Source organism: Octopus bimaculoides, chromosome 20 (assembly GCF_046866305.1).
Source record: "Octopus bimaculoides isolate indiv1 chromosome 20, ASM4686630v1, whole genome shotgun sequence".
NCBI lineage: Eukaryota > Metazoa > Mollusca > Cephalopoda > Octopoda > Octopodidae > Octopus > Octopus bimaculoides.
This window is the reverse complement of record NC_142947.1, coordinates 45,550,336-45,567,835: the sequence shown is the minus strand read 5'-3', so window position 1 is coordinate 45,567,835 and position 17,500 is coordinate 45,550,336. Positions and strand designations below refer to the sequence as shown.

Sequence of the window (17,500 nt, the reverse complement as noted above, 5' to 3'; positions counted from 1 at the left end):
TATATATATATATTCTGAGATTTCTTCAAAAAGTGTGAATTTTGATGAAAGGTTTTTTAAATTTAGAATCAGTTTATATATATTAAGGGCATTTCTACACATAAATGCCTCACCCTGTTAGGGACTCTTAAAGTCAAAACTACCATAAATACACAACATACCAAACACGAGGAAATGCAACCTTCAAGGTTTTCCATGCTGACTACTTGATAAATTCTTATAAAGATTTTATCTTGTTTTAAATTTTAGAATCAGTTTTTATAGAAAGTTTGCATCATTGAACCAGGGGCAAAGTAGATTTTTATTAAAAGGATTAGGCTAAATATGAGGGAAAGATCTTGAAGCTAAATCATGTCTTGTATATTTCAGCTGAAATAATACTCTGCCTTCATTGCAATTTATTTTGGAATCAATGAAGAATTTACTAAAACAACTTTGTCATTATTAACTTTTGGTTACTATATTTTTGCTGAAATATATTATTAGGTGTGGCTGTCTGGTAAGAAGCTTGCTTCCCAACCACATGGTCCCAGGTTCAGTTCTATTGCATGGCACTTTGGGCAATTGTCTCCTACTAGCCGTGGGCTGACCAAAGCCTTGTAAGTGGATTTGGTAGACAGAAACTGAGTCTGTTGTGTGTGTGTATATATATATATATATATATATATATATATATATATATATATATATATATATATATATATATATATATATATATATATATATATATTGTGTGTGCCTTTGTGTCTGTGTTTGTCCCCCCACCATTGCTTGACAACCACTGTTGGTGTGTTTACATCCCTGTAACTTAGTGGTTCAGCAAAAGGGCCTGATAAAATAACTACTAGGCTTACAAAGAATAAACCTCTGTGTCAATTTCTTCGACTAAAAAACCCTTTAAGGTGGTGCTCCAGCATGATCGCAGTTAAATGGCTGAAACAAGTAAAAGAATGAAAGAAAAAAAGAATGTTTCAATTAATTTTTTAAATAATGAAGAATTCAATAAAATAACCTTGAAATTAGAAATATTGCATTTTCTAAATCTCTCAGACAGAGACTTATACAGTAGCAGCATGATAAAGTGATGGTTTGTTGCCAACTTAATGTGGAAGTCCCAGGAAAGGGAAGAATGCTACTGCTATTTAGCCCCAGGAAACATTGTTTCCAGTTGGCTATGTGACACAAGTGTTCTGTGTCTGGAAACAATGTTTCCTGGGGCAGACACCAAACCCACCCATTCCACTCTGACACAAAAAAGAAAAAAGAACAACAGTCACAAAAAACTGCAAAACGACCTTCCCACATGGTTTGTTTGCGCTTTATTGAAAGGGGTCAAAAAGGATGTGGTAGATAAAGTAGTACAATGGAAGGACGTAAAAGTTATAGACATGAAAGGAATAAAAAAAAGGAAAAAATGGTTTTAGGTGCATTGGTGCCAGAACACAGGATGAATATTATAAGGTTTCAATGTTTCTGAACCGGTTTCAATGTTTCTGAACCGGTTTCAATGTTTCTGAAGCGGTTTCAATGTTTCTGAACCGGTTTCAATGTTTCTGAACCGGTTTCAATGTTTCTGAACCGGTTTCAATGTTTCTGAACCGGTTTCAATGTTTCTGAACCGGTTTCAATGTTTCTGAACCGATTTCAATGTTTCTGAACCGGTTTCAATTTTTCTGATACAAATCATTGTTTTTTTGTTTCATCAAAGTGCATCATTGTTGTTTTGTTATGATTAATGATTAATGATGGTTTTATATTGCTTCACAGTCGACTTCTGTTACTCAAATCCTTGCCTCAATGGTGGAAGCTGTATGACCACTGATGTTTCTTACACATGTAGATGTAGACCCGGTTATCTTGGTACTGACTGCTCTACATGTAAGTTAATGCATTTTTTGTATTATTTCACTCATATTTCATATGTGTGTGTGTGTGTGTGTGAATAATATGATTCTCTCACCTTAAGGAAAATATATCTGTGTTCCTCTATCTATCTATCTATCTATCTATCTATCTATCTATCTGTCTGTCTGTCTATCTATCTATCTATCCTCTCTTTCTCTTATATATATGGATATATATTAAAGTAATAAAGTTAATGTTCGGTCATAGAGTGACCAATGGTTTCGCATCCATGAAGGCTTTGGCCTTGTGAGCATCTCATCAAACTCTAAAGCCTATAACAAATGTAACTCTTCACCTCTATGCTTTGTAGTGTGCCTCTTTTTCAGATATGATACATTGATGATGTGACAGAATCAGTGAATATGTATGTTGCCATGGATTTTAAAATATCATTATATATATATATATATATATATATATATATATATATATATGTCATACCGGCCATGACGAAGGGAAATAGCCCTGAAACTTGAGTCGCCTTTATATATTTATATTTATATATTTATATATTTGATCCTTTATATTGAACACTCAATATTTCATCTACATTCAATACTTTCTTTCATGGTGCCATCCATTTTTATTTTATTTTATTTTATATTGTATATTGTATATTATATTATATATTGTATATTCCATATTCTATACCCCACATTAGTTCTGCAGGAATATAAATAAAACATAAAAAACAGACAGTGTTGGAACTCTTTTAAACAAAATAATATATATATATATATATATATATATATATATACATACATACTGATTCATTGATTGATTAAAGTGTACAATAGTATGTATCCATTATGGCCAATCTTTCCAACTGGTTTTGCATTAGAGGCTCAACAGAGTGTTAGGTAACAGTCTGATTTTATAACCCTTCACTCTTCAGGGATGGCAATTAGTAAATGAAATATAGCAACTATTATTTATATAAAATAGTGTCTTTTCAATGCAAATGTGCTTCAGTAACAGATAACTTGTTTGCAAGACATCCAACGTCTTACAGATGTTTTAAACTTGTTCTTACTTTTCCAGTTGATTATTGCTCTGATGGTCCCTGTAAAAATTCTGGAACTTGCTATGTGGTTGGCAAAACCTTTAGATGTAACTGTATTTCTACCTACACTGGTCCCACTTGTGAGACACGTAAGTACTACATTTATTATCTCTCTCACTCTCTCTCTCTCTCTCTCTCTCTCTCTCTCTCTCTCTCTCTCTCTCTCTTATATAAGCATATATAAGTGATTAGAATACAAATTCTTACTATATATTTCCATACACATGCGCATGCGCACACATACTCAAACACACATACACATGTGCACACCCACATGCACATACATACAGACACGCACGTGCATGCAGTAATAAGTTGTATGAAACAAAGTTTATTTTAACGAGATGCCTCTTGAAATCACCTGAGGAGACACATCAACATTGAGAGATACACCTAAACCAGTCGTGCAGAATCTAATGTTTCTCACTGGTTGATCTAGTTGGCCCCAGAGTACTTAAAAAGTATCGGTCTGGATTTTAAGATCCTTGTTTCTTTGTCTGTGTAACACATGGGTAGGGATCAACCCTCTTCCAACTCCTGTATACCTCAGTCACAGGACCATTTTCTGCTATTTGACCCCTAACTGAGGCCCTTAACAGGTGCTGCTAGCCTGGACCAGAGCAGAACTGAGAAGAGTGGAGACAAAGAAATAACTCTGTGATTACCCCACTGACTTCTGAACTCCCAAGCTGGAGCCTCACCACCAGATGCAGTTTAATGTTATACCAATTATAAAAATAATTGATGACATGGAAAACGAAAGACAATAGTTCCTCTCTCTTATTTTTGCTCTCTTTCTCTCTCTCCCTCACTTTCACTCTCTTTCTCTCCCTCTTTCTCTCTCTGTCTATCTCCCCGCTTCTCTTTCTCTCTCCCTCCATCTCTTTCTCCCTTCCTCCCTCTCTCTGTTTCTCACTCCATCTCACTCCCCCTCCCTCTGTCTCTCTTGCTCTCCCTCCTTCCATCTCCCTCCTTCCATCTCCCTCCCTCCATCTCCTCCCACTCTACATCCATTTTACTCAGAAAGCTAACAGAATCGTCGGCACAATGGACAAAATGCTAAGCAGCATTTCTTCTGGTTTAACATTCTGAGTTCAAATGCTACCAAGGCTGACTTCGTCTTTCATTACTTCTGGGTCAATAAAATAAATACCAACCAAGCACTAAGGTCAAGGCAATCCATTTAAGCCCAACCGTTAAGATTGCTAGACTTGTGCCCCAAATTTTTTACTGTTATTGTATGCTCAATCGCTTTATGCATCAAACTACTTAGTCTCTCTCTCTCTCTCTCTCTCTTTCAGGTAACTACTGTGAAAACAGCCCCTGTAAGCATGGTGGTACCTGTACCAACCGTGGCAGTGGTTACACCTGTAGATGTTCTTACCAATATAGCGGGGAACATTGTGAAAATTGTGAGTAGTTTTACGTTCTGGCGAAGTCTTTCAAATTCAACATCATCATCATCATCATCATCACCATCATTGTTATCATTGTTGTTGCCTTCATTACCGTTGTTGATGTTATCATTGTCGTCATCATTATCATCACTCTCATCATCATCATCATCATCACCATCATTATCACCAGCATCACCACGACCACTGCTACCACCACCACCTCCATGATGATGATGATATCATCATCATCATCATCATCATCGTTGTCATTGTTGTTGCCTTCATCACCGTTGTTGATGTTGTCATTGTCGTCATCACCATTAGCTTTACCTTTTGCCCCTTTGGAAGTTGAGACACAAAAGTACCATTCCAGACCAGTGGAATTACTGGAGTTACAAGGACATCGTAATAGATTCCTTGTGGTTGTTTCTTCCATTGCTTTTGCATTCTGAGTTCGAATCCCTCCATGGCCTGCTTGAGTAGCAAACTTAAGTCCACCATGTGGCATTACAGGTTGCCCTCTGTTGGGGCAGCCAACAAACCCAACCACCCTGTGCATTTGGAATTGTAGGTACGTGCTTACAATTCACCCTCTAAAGATCTGAATTGTTCTGTCAATTGGTCTGGAGAAACAGATGAGATCTCCTTAGGTCCCTAGTCTGTGGATACTTTCGTCCTTTTTGCACATCTGTCAGTCACAAAAGCCCTGTAAATAAAGCAGCACTGGATTAACCGTTAAGCAAAATAAGTATATGCTTAGGGCATCAAGGGAAGGAGGGGGCACCGCAGAAATGGTAAATGGTTTACAGCACAAAAGAAATCGCTTGAAACTTGCCAAAATAATATTCAGGATTTTTTATCTCTGCTTTTAATGTCCATATTGGTATGAGTTTGACATTTTTTTAAAGAGATACCAAAAAGTGTGTTAGCATTCAATTTCATTTGAATTTCTTATTTATTCACGTTCCACAGTCAATGCCTGCTTCAACTCACCTTGTTTGAATGGTGGAACCTGCAAAACCTTCGAGTATACTTTCCAATGTGACTGTCCATCTGGCTTCACTGGTCATCGATGCAACGTTTGTAAGTACAAATTCTACATATGCCAACGTCTATGAATTCATTAATATAATGGTCTTTAAGGTCACACAAACACATACACAGGCATACTTATGTATATACATATCTATCTGTCTGTCTGTCTGTCTGTCTGTCTGTTTCTCTCTCTCTCTCTCTCTCTCTCTATCTATCTATCTATCTATCTGTCTGTCTTATCTATCTCTTCTGTCTGTCTGTCTGTCTATCTATCTATCTATGTATCTATCTATGTATCTATCTATCTATCTATCTATCTATCTATCTATCTACCTACCTACCTATCTATCTATCTATCTATCTATCTATCTATCTATCTATCTATCTATCTTATTTCTTTATAGCCCACAAGGGGCTAAACATAGAGGGGACAAACAAGGACAGACAATCTGTCTATCTATCTATCTATCTCTGCCTCTCTCTAACACACACACATGCATATATACATCTACATGCACACACACACATATGTTTGTGTTCTTCATATTCTATGTTTATAATGAGTAATTAATAAAGGAATATTCTCACTAGTAACATTGTATTTTCCATTCCTTTCCAGATAATGCTTGTGTCTCTTCTCCCTGCATGAACAGTGGTACCTGCCTCAACGTTGGCAATGACTATACTTGCATCTGTCCCATTGGATACATTGACAATCACTGCAACGTCTGTAAGTAGCAATGACATCTTCTCACTTCTACATCTTCCCACCCCACTAGCACCCGCGTTCCTAACCACCCCAATGTCATTCTCAGTTATAGTCTGTCCTCAGCCCAGATTATTTCCAATGTTACATGGTTACCGGTTAACCATGTATCTCCTCTGCAGCAAGACACCTGTTTTTATCCCTCTGTCACACTCTAACTTCTCTTCACCTGGCACAAAACCATCTCCTTCAGTGCCCCCCCCCCCCCGCCACTTCTCAAAGGATCTTTGCCTTGCAAGCTGTTTGGTGGCCCTGCCAGTGCCGGTGCATCCAGTCCACACTGTAGAGTGGTTAGCGTTAGGAAGGGCATTCAGATGTAAAAACCCTGCCAAAACAGACTGCAAAGCCTGGTGTAGTCTTTTGTCTAACCATCCCTTCTCAAGCCATCCAACCCATGCCAACTTGGAAAACAGATGTTAAATGATGATTATGATAAGATGATGATGATGATGATGTTGCATACTTAGAACATAGGTTAACATAGAATTTAATGGAAGGTTTTAATTTAGATCACTTTAATCCTTTTGTTACCATTTCTCTGTTGCAATTGTTTTAATTAGGCTTGAAAATAATGAAACATTTAATAAGATATCTTTGTTGTTATTAAGCTGACATTTAACTCTTTCCAACCTGGCTGAAACCGGTTCTGGCTCTGAGTACAAATGTCATGTTTTCATAAGTTTTGAATTAAAATCTTCCACCAAACCTTAGTCACAATTTATGTTCCTAACAAAAGTTTAATGATAACGAAATTATTTTACTAAATTCTTTGTTATATTCAAAATTAATTGGATGAAACGCAGAGCATCCCAACAGAAATATGGTAACAAAAGGGTTAAAATATATAATGGAGAAACAATTCTTAACCCTTTTGACACCAACCTACCTGAAACTGCCTCTAGCTCTGTAGTACAAATGTCTTGTTTCCAAAAGTTCTGAATTAAAATCTTCTACCAAATCTTAGTTACAATTTATGTTCCTAACACTAGCTTAACGATAACAAAATTATTTTACTAAATTCTTTGTTATATTTAAAATTAATTGAAAGAAACATGGAGTATCTCAAAATAAATACAGTAACAAAACGGTTAAAACAGGAGAGTTAATATGAAATTTTGATGGATGGTTTCAATTTAGATCAGTTTAAAACAAGAAGTTTGTATTATAGAACCAGGAGGGGTGGTCTTGGATGTATTGGTGTCAGGAATAACATTCAGCTTCAAGAAATTCAACACAAGCCACGTTTCCTTGGTGACCTCAAATGAATCAACGTTTTATTAAATTCTTCTAATTTTGTGGTTTTCTTCATTTAATCTTTTATAGTTGATGTTTGCAATAAACAGCCTTGCAGAAATGGTGGAGTTTGTATAAAGAAAGGCTCTGTTTACACATGTATCTGTCAAATTGGCTTCAAAGGAGACCAATGCGAAATCTGTAAGTAGGAATTTTTGTAACTTTCCAGCAGAATAAATAGCCCATTGACCATTCTAAATCTTTTCTTTTCCCACTGGCTAACTATTTTTTTCTTCTTATTTTTCATTTTTTTGTGTTCTGTTCATATTTCTGTAACTTTTCCATGGCTTCTGTTGATTTTTGGTGGCGCCCTTCATTGTCTTAAAAGATTGGCACACAGAGTCATTGTTCACAGGTCCCTCATGTCTGAGAACCCAATTACAATCTATGTCTGTGGTGGTTTGTTGTCAATAAATTCTGTACACCCAAATGGATTCTAGAGGCCCTAATAAATTTTAGAGGCCCTAATAGATTCTATAGGCCCGCCAAGTCTAGGAACCCCTTGACAATCTATGGTTTGTTGCCAATAAATAACTATTATAGACTCAAGTGGATTTGCCCAGAGGCCCCATGATCGCATTGCTCATCTAAATAAGTTATGGTTTGTTGTGAATAAAAAGGAACAGGCCATAATGCATTGATTTGCTTGGGGCCCCCACACATCTAAGAGCTCTTTGCTAATTTATATACAGTGTGATATGCTGCCAATAAATAAATACTACAGGCCACAGTGAATTTTCTTAGTCTGGAAGTCTCATGGACCAAGAAGCCTGTTGCTAATCTCCATATGCTTTGTCAGGAGAACTATAATATTGTTGAGATGGCCCTAGTTGCACCAACAAAGCCTTTTAGCTCAGGTTTAACATTCAAATGTTCTGGTTGGGTGTCAGTTGGGTGTCACAATAATCACACACTTGTGTAGGAAGAATATCTGAAAAGGTCACCAGCAGTGCCTCTTGTATCTTGACTGTTGTAATTTAAAAAAATATAAGGGGCCAGGACTGCTACTTTTAGAGCATGGACTAAATGCAATACAATGTTTAATTCTTTTGATAAGCAAGTCCTTATGAGATTAATTTGACCAATTGAATTTTGTTATTGGGCTAATAATATACTGGAGTTTGTCTAGTCAGTGATGACCCTTCTTTACAAAATTTGCTCCTAACCCTATATTAATTGAAAAAAAAAAATATTTTGTTAAATGTAAATGTTTATTTTTTAATTTCCAGATGATTACTGTTCGACGAAACCTTGCAGAAATGGTGGGAAATGTGTTGCTAAAGAATACGCTTACCACTGTGAATGTTCCTCAGGTTACAGTGGCAGTAATTGTGAATACTGTGAGTATAAATGTATTCATTATAATAAATGTTATTTTCCTATTAGTCTATTGATATATCTATCTGTCAATTACTTTATAAATTGCGAACTCTCTTGCCGTATGCGACAGGTGAGGGTTCTGCAATTTCTTACTAAAGATCTACACAGATGATTTGTTTACAGCAACCAAAGGTGTGTAGTTTACATTAGTTCACTCCTTCCATTAACCTGAACAGGTGTACAGAGTGTCACGTGTTAGATGTGGAAGTGAGCACTGAATAATGGTAAATGAAGTGTTTTGCACAAGAAGACAACTTTATTTATAAATAACATTTGTACATATATGTGGGGGAATTTATTTTAAAGTTTATTAGGTGATCCATTATCCATCTGTCAAGGCATGAATGCTGAAGTCCCATTGTGAGTAAGAACAGAGTGGATGGTGTTTACCTTGATAAAAGTTGTGCTCTAAGTACAGCTGCACAAGACCTGATGTGCAAATCCCTTCAATAGGAACACCCTACTTGCGCTCTTGTGAGATGCCAGCTACTACAGAAAAGGAAGAACCACAAATGGCTATGACATGGATATTCATGGAGAGTGTCTGAATTGAGGTATTTCAAAAATAAAGTGAAGTGAATGATGTGGTCACAGAACACTGAAGGCACAAGTGCTACTGGGCCAGGCACATTGCAAGGCAGATCCATGTAGTTCTCAAGTGGGATCCAGGAGATAGGAAGAGACCAGTAGGGAGACCTACAAGATGATGGGAAGACAACACAGTCATGGATAAGAACATCCGAGAGACTTGTTGAAGACAAAGATTAAAAGTATTAAGACCACTTCTCTGGTTTCTTAGTGTTTTTATTCTCAGCTGAATTTCAAATATGGAGAGAATTAGAAAAACTTCTGCTAAAATCTGGCCGAACTGAAAACAGATCAACCAATCAGAACAAAGAGAATTTAGTACAGAACCTAGGCTGTCTATAAATGTCTTTTCAGTGATGGTTGTTATTTTACATAATGTTTTGAGTATGTTTTCCCCATTTTTTTTTACCATGACGATCACAGTTCTTAGTAGTAGTAGTAGTAGTAGTAGTAGTAGTATCAAATAAAAAATTTTGATGTCTATTTGTTTCCTTCTCTTTGTTTTATAAACTGACCATTTTTATATTTTGTCTTTTCCAGTCAATGTCTGTTATTCTCTTCCCTGCCAGAATGGTGGTACCTGCATGATGATTGGCAACAGGTTCCAATGTATTTGCAGTCCTGGGTACGAAGGAGACCTTTGTTCTGAAAGTTCGTACCACCAAATATTTAATCTTTTTGCTTGTCTCCACTCTCGGCTTTGTCCGTCCATCCGTCCGTCTGTCCACAAGCCTGTATGCATGGATGAACGGACAATACATGTGTTTATTGAAATGCATATGTATGTATGCATATCCGTGTGTGTGTGTGTGTGTGTGTATGTGTGTGGTGTCTGTCTGTCTATGTCTGTCTGTCTATGTCTGTCTGTCTATGTCTGTCTGTCTATGTCTGTCTGTCTATGTCTGTCTGTCTATGTCTGTCTGTCTATGTCTGTCTGTCTATGTCTGTCCGTCTGTCTGTTTGTCTGTCGTCTGTTTGTCTGTCGTCTGTCTGTCTGTCTAGTCTACCTACCTACCTACCTACCTACCTACCTACCTACCTACCTACCTACCTACTTACCTGTCTGTCTGTCTGTCTGTCTGTCTATCTATCTATCTATCTATCTATCTAAGTATCTATCTATCTATCTATCTATCTATCTATCTATCTATCTATCTATCTATCTATCTATAACTGTTTAACTTGTTTCAGTCATTTGACTGTGGCCATGCTGGAGCACTGCCTTTTAGTCGAGCAAATCGACCCCAGGACTTATTCTTTGTAAGTTACGGGGACGTAAACATACCAGTAACGGTTGTCAAGCGATGTTGGGGGGACAAACACAGACACACATATATATATATACATATACATATATACGACTGGCTTCTTTCAGTTTCCGTCTACCAAATCCACTCACAAGGCTTTGGTCGGGCCGAGGCTACAGTAGAAGTCACTTGCCCAGGGTGCCACACAGTGGGACTGAACCCGAAACCATGTGGTTGGTAAGCAAGCTACTTACCACACAGCCACTCCTGCGCCTATAAGGCAGCGTTCTATAAAAATAAGAATCCTCCTACAGCATTAGCACCATATCTCTGTCCATTTTGAATATAACATATGAGGAAAAATTTCTTTCTCAACTTTTCCCATCCATACAGAAAGAAGCCCTACAAAAATATCCCCAAATTCCATTGTCTTTTAATCACATTGTTAGCATATCAACTAAACTTCACTGTTCTTCCTCTTTTCAGTCAATGTTTGTGATCCAAACCCCTGTTTCAACGGTGGTACCTGTATATCTAATGGCAACTCATTTTTATGTATTTGCCCAACTGGCAGCACTGGTCAGAAATGTGAAGAATGTAAGTATCCCATTTCTGTTTTTCTTGTCTTTCTGTTTCACTTTTGTTTGTTTCTGTTTCCATAGATACAACAGTTATAACATAACCTGTACATCACCTACTCTACAACACAATCACCACCCAACCCTACAATACATATCACAACTTATACATCACAGTCACCACCATATACTGCAGCATATACTGCACCATATACTGCAGCATATACTGCAGCCTGTATGATGAGCTTACTTTCAAAACCAGATATATGCATCAGAATGAATTTTTAGTACCATATTTTAACCCTAATTTTGGGGCTTAAAATTTAGAAAAATGGTTTTGTAAGGGAATATGATACTAACCATGGATAAGAAATTCTCATATTTTTTTCACCTACTTTTTGACAAAAAAGGGTTCCGTGTACACATTAAAATATGGTAATTATTTAAAACAACTTGAATATATCTGATTTTGATTGGAAGACTAAGATTTGCCTATTGTCTATATGGCACCTGTCCCAGTTTGACTGAAAAAAATTTCATGTGCGTAAAGCCAACAGCTTGCAGATTGCGTTTTAATGGTTATCATGAAATTGACCAAATTTGTTCTTACACTGGTTTTGAAAATAAGCTCCTCATATATCAAAGCTCTGGATTAAGCGGTACGCAAAATAAGCATGTGCTTATGGCATCAAAGAAAGGAGGGAGCACCACAGAAATGGTAAATTGTTTATGGCACAAAAGAAATCACTTTAAACTTTGCTAAAATAATGTTCGGGATGCCTTTATGTCTGCTAAGTATAGATGCAGATGTGTTACCTAAGATTAATTTTGAGGATTTGATCAAAGACTTAGCAATTCAAAAAAGTAGGAGGTAACTTTTCAAATATAAATAAAGTGGAAGTATACAAAAATAAACATTATTTTCCCTCTTACTGTTTTGTTTCGTTTAGAAAAATAAAAATTGATTTTATCGTTTGTTATTGTTTATATTTTAAGAATTACATAATCTTTTATGGGGGAACCAAAATCTTTTAAGTGCTTAGGGCCTTAACGGGTCTTAATCCAGCCCTGCATATATCGCATACTCTTGTCAGTCTTAGAAGGATGAAAATCAAATCTGACCTCAGCAGGATTTAATCTCAGAATGTAAAGAATCAGAACAAATAGTTTCAAATTTTTGGCACAAGGCCAGCATGTTTGGGTAGATGGGTAAGTTTATTACATTGACCCCAGTTCTTGATTGGTACTTAATTCATTGACCCCAAAAGGATGAAAGGCAAAGTCAACCTTGGTGGAATTTGAATTCAGAACATAAAGACAAGCAAAAATACCACTAAGCATTTTATCAGATGTGCGAATGGTTCTGCTAGCTGGCCACCTTAAAGAACCAGGACAACTATGACCAAATTCTTCTTCCAATCCATAAATCTCATCCAATAATTCTTTCTATAAAAAAAAAAATTCCAAACAAATGATAAACAAATTCTTTGAAATATTCACCATATTATTTTTTTCTGTTTCTTTGACTTTTTGGATTTAAAAAAAATCTTCTCTTTTATCTCTTCCATTGCAGTCAATCCTTGTCTGTCTAATCCTTGTAAGAATGGTGGAACATGTACCAATGATGGCGTTAAATATCATTGTACCTGTGTGAATGGTTTCTCTGGAGTTCATTGCACAAACTGTAAGTTCCTTTATCCTGATTTCTGTCACTTTATTCATGTATATATATATATATACACATCTCAGACAACAGTTTCATATATATATATATATATATATATACACAGGGTGTGGTGAATATATTGTCATCTAAATTACCCAAAATTGAAAATAACACTGACATCTCATTTTAAAGATATATTTACCAAAATTATATCAAAATATCTTGAAATACTAAAGAGTAAATTTATTCAATAAAATCGCCATTGGCTTCAACCACAGCTTCCAGATGACTTTGGAATCTCCTGCAACTCTTCTGGATGGTCTCCTTGTTTAAGTTGGTGAATGCTGCCATAACCCTTGCCTTTGGTTCATCTTTGGTGTTACAAGGAGTTTTGTTGGTCTCTCACTCAACTGTGCCCCACACATAATAATCAAGGGGGTTGCAGTCTGGGGAGTTAGGTGGCCAGATGTTAGGGGTGGTATGGTCACAGAAATTGTCTGACAGTCATGACTGGGTTCTCCTGCTCATTTGGCATGGTGCAGAGTCCTGTTGCCAGACATAGGGTCTTCCAGCAGCCACCATCTTCACCCAGAGCAGCTCTGCCTCCACCAGGCACTTGATGTAGGCCTCCGTGTTGAGTGTGAGGTTGTGTGGGAAGATGAATGGAGGCATAACGTCACCATCACTAATGATCACTCCAAATACCATGATGTTGACTGGATGTTTGATTTTTATCACTCCTGGTACATGTTTTGGGGACACAGCAAGCCAACGATTGTTCTGTGTGTTCACCATCTGTTTGTATTGGAGCTTCCAACATGAATGCCAAGCAGTACAGCATGTTGTTTCCAAAATTTCTAGCAGAGTGAATTACATCATGGTGCTGTTTTTCTCACAGATGGTGCCTTACTGATCCTACTATACTGTGTAGTTGACAAAATCATAAACAAACAATGTCAATGCATGAAATTAAAAATATTAAATGATGACGATTTATCCATCGCATCCTGCATACATATATGTGTGTATATATATATATATGTGTGTGTGTGTGTATGTGTGTGTGTGTGTGCGTGTGTGTGTGTGTATGTATGCACACACACCCACACACACATACACACACATAAGTAAGCACATAAGTGCAAAACAAGTTTGAAAAAATGGTATTTGAATACCAAAAGGTAGAGTAATATACGATTTTATTAAACCAATAAACAATAGAGACCAGTCTGTATTTACCACAACTCTCAGATGAACATTGAAGCAAAACTCTGAGTAACAGGTTGTGAAGTTTTTTTCTTGTGGTTAACAAAATAGCATATATACAGGCATATACATACATATATATATATATATATATATACATACATATATATATATACATCATTGTTGAACATCTATTTTCCATGCTGGATGGTTTGACAGGAGGTGTCAAGCCAGAGGCTTGACACCTTTCCTAATGTCTACTACTTCACAGAGTATTTCTTTTATGTGGCACCAGCATGTTTGCTTTGTACATTGGTGCTGACATGGGTGCTCTTTATGCGACACCAACTCACACACACATGCTCACACACACACATGCACGTGCTCACACACACATATACACATGCTCACACATATACACATATACACAGTGTTTACGTTCTTTGTTCATATTGGTTCATCTGCCACCATTCTTCTCTCTTCCAGTTGACAACTGCCATTCCAATCCTTGTCAAAACAATGGTAAATGTGCTACAGTTGCTAATGGCTTCAGATGTGTCTGTGAACCTGGCTATTGTGGAACCTTATGTACAAACTGTAAGTATTGAGGCTTTGTTTATTTCTTCAAATCTGTCATGTTTTGGTCTGTATTGCTTTTGGTCTATTTCGTAGTTGGCTTGGCTTTGCCTTGGGTCCTAGATTCCTAACAGTCGAAGGAGCACCATTATGAAGTATAGTGAGACCAGTGGTGGATTAGAGAGAGAGAGTGTGTGTGTGTGTGCATGTATGAGAGAGAAAGAGTGGGGGAGCAAGAGGAAGAGAAAGAGTGAGAGGGAGAGGGTAATGGAGAAAATAGAGGGATAAATAGGGGAATAGACTGACAGATGAAAAGATGACTGGATGAGTAGATAGAAAGATATTTATCTGTATTTTCATTTCTTTTGTTATCAGAGATAAAATCTAATTAAAAAATATTCACAAATCGTTGACATTTTTTTTCTTTGTGAAATTTCCAGACAACCCCTGTTACTCATCCCCATGCAAAAACTTTGGAAAATGTATTGGTCGAGGAAGACACTATGAATGTTCCTGTCGGATGGGATTCTCTGGCAGCCACTGTGAAGAATGTAAGTAGCATCTCTTAACTTTACATCTTCTTCATACACATGCACTTATGTACATTTATACATACATATATATACACATATTTATCTCCTGCTCTCTCTTTTTTTCTCTCTCTATGTATATGTATATATATATATATATATATATATATATATATATATATATATATATATATATATGTATATATATATATAATGATTCACAATCAAAGGTGAAGAAATGGCATACTCTAAATGAATAAGGTGAGGTAATCCAATGGTTGAAAGAAATCCACGAATTAGGTACTCCAAATAAGTTGGAAGGACAGGGGTGCGTGTTTGTGTACAGTAAATAGTTAATTTAAAAAAAACGGAGAATAAGACAAGAAAAAAAATCAACAGAGAAGGAAAAGAGTGGTTGTTTTACATTTTGAGCATAGCTCTTCTTCAGTAACAGGAAACAAGAAAATCCAAAGGAAAAAGAAGACGGAAGAAAAAAATCGCCAACACTCCCCATGTAGTTACATTATATATATATATATATATATATATATATATATATGCATGTACATGCATACATAAATACACATGTACACATGTATATCTTTCTCCCATACATGACAAACATACACTATTGGCAATGTTAGAGCACAAGGGGAAAATCTTCCCTGTATTTGTTCCAATTCCTTGTGTCGTGAGTTCAAATGCCACCATGGCCTACTCAGATGGAAAACTTAATTTATCATTTCATTTAACACCACCACCAGGCACCCTGGGTACCTCTGGCAGAATCCATTGTTCTGGAAGCATTACAACAAAGCCTCCAGTTTCAGGATCCCCTTAAAATCCCCTTTCAACACTCACTAGCCTTGGAGTTTAGTTTAAGCCCTTCACTTCTTATGAGTCATAAGTCATCAAGGACTTTTCCCCACTGTCCTTAACTCTGGGCCATCTTTACTGTTTCTTTCCAGTTGGAAGACTTGTACCCTCCTTTTGGATTTTGCTATACTTCATCATGTTTCCCACCAGGAAAAGCCTTCCTCTCTTAAGCAAGGTGTAGCAAGATTCTAAAGTCAGGGGGAACAAGCACATAAATAAAAGGTGCCGTGACACATACCAAATGATTTTTAAACTCATTGATTACACATTTTATAACACATTTGAAAAATGTGCCTGGTGGGTGTGGTCACTCCCCTTGCTATTTCGTATGTTGGGCTGTTTGGCTTTATGCAAACCTATTTTTACTTCTGGAAAAAGGTGTTTCATGATAGTCTGGCCTTTATCCTTTGCCTTTTCCCACATGGAAGTCCTTACAAGGAGCTTCTACTCTGCCAGAAATAGCACCCAGTATCATTGAAGCAAACAAGCTACCACATCACAACACAGACTCAACCTTGTGGTGACATCTTGTCAAGAACTTAATAAAGCTACCCTTTCCATCTGACAAAAAAAAATATATAAAAAATACAATTTGGAGCTAAAATTTTCCTGTGATCTCATGTGAATAATCTCAAGATAATATGTCTTCTGCCTTTTTGTGTATTTTTCAGATAATCCCTGTTTTTCATCCCCATGCAGAAACAGAGGTGCCTGTACTAGTATGAACACCACTTACACTTGCTCATGTACTTCAGGTTATATTGGAAAGCAATGTACAGTGTGTAAGTATATAAACAACAAGCATTTCATCAACCTTTGATGGTTTTCTACAATTGTCTTAAAGACATTGGTAAAATGGTAGAACTTAGAATTATAATAACAAAGTAACTAATTACCATTATCATTATCGTTGTTTTTTTCTTTGCAATGCCACTGGTGCCAAAAGGTGGCGAGCTGACAGAAAGGTTATTCTTCACTGGCAATGTTTGTGTAAGTGAAAATTAGACAAATCCTGATATTAAAGATTATCTAAAAACCATCAACTGTTCATGAACATGACCACCACCACCACCATCATGGTCATCATTTAACATCTGCCTACTATGCTGATATGGGTTAGACGGTTTGACAGGAGTTGGTTAGGTTGAAGACTGTACCATGCTTCACTGTCTGTTTTTGGCCCGGTTTTTAAAGCTGGATGCTCTTCCTAAAACCAAACGCTCTGCAGAGTTGGCTTTTAATTGCCAACAAATTCATTGAACTTGAATTTTTTTTAAGAAAAGGTCCTAAGGCCCACAGGGAGCACCTTAGTAGTCCCCTTATTGATTGTGATTCCCATATTTATCAACACATGGTGAATATAAAAGATCTGAAAGGGAATCACTAATAATGAA

At 36.7% G+C, this 17,500-nt stretch overlaps 1 protein-coding gene across 3 annotated transcripts in view; it reads left to right on the top strand.

Moving 5' to 3' along the window:
* Window positions 1-17,500, top strand: part of LOC106870399 (uncharacterized) — an 88,543-nt gene that overhangs the window by 17,935 nt on the left and 53,108 nt on the right. For all 3 annotated transcript variants that reach the window (XR_016237682.1, XM_089338516.1, XM_089338515.1), the window contains exons 11-23: window positions 1,768-1,878; window positions 2,947-3,057; window positions 4,270-4,380; window positions 5,338-5,448; window positions 6,020-6,130; window positions 7,490-7,600; window positions 8,689-8,799; window positions 9,968-10,078; window positions 11,161-11,271; window positions 12,826-12,936; window positions 14,611-14,721; window positions 15,141-15,251; window positions 16,778-16,888. Coding sequence is in view for 2 of the 3 variants with exons in the window: in XM_089338516.1 (XP_089194642.1) it covers window positions 1,768-1,878; window positions 2,947-3,057; window positions 4,270-4,380; window positions 5,338-5,448; window positions 6,020-6,130; window positions 7,490-7,600; window positions 8,689-8,799; window positions 9,968-10,078; window positions 11,161-11,271; window positions 12,826-12,936; window positions 14,611-14,721; window positions 15,141-15,251; window positions 16,778-16,888 (1,443 nt within the window). In the remaining variant the exon portion in view is untranslated. The remainder of the gene's footprint in view (window positions 1-1,767; window positions 1,879-2,946; window positions 3,058-4,269; window positions 4,381-5,337; window positions 5,449-6,019; window positions 6,131-7,489; window positions 7,601-8,688; window positions 8,800-9,967; window positions 10,079-11,160; window positions 11,272-12,825; window positions 12,937-14,610; window positions 14,722-15,140; window positions 15,252-16,777; window positions 16,889-17,500) is intronic.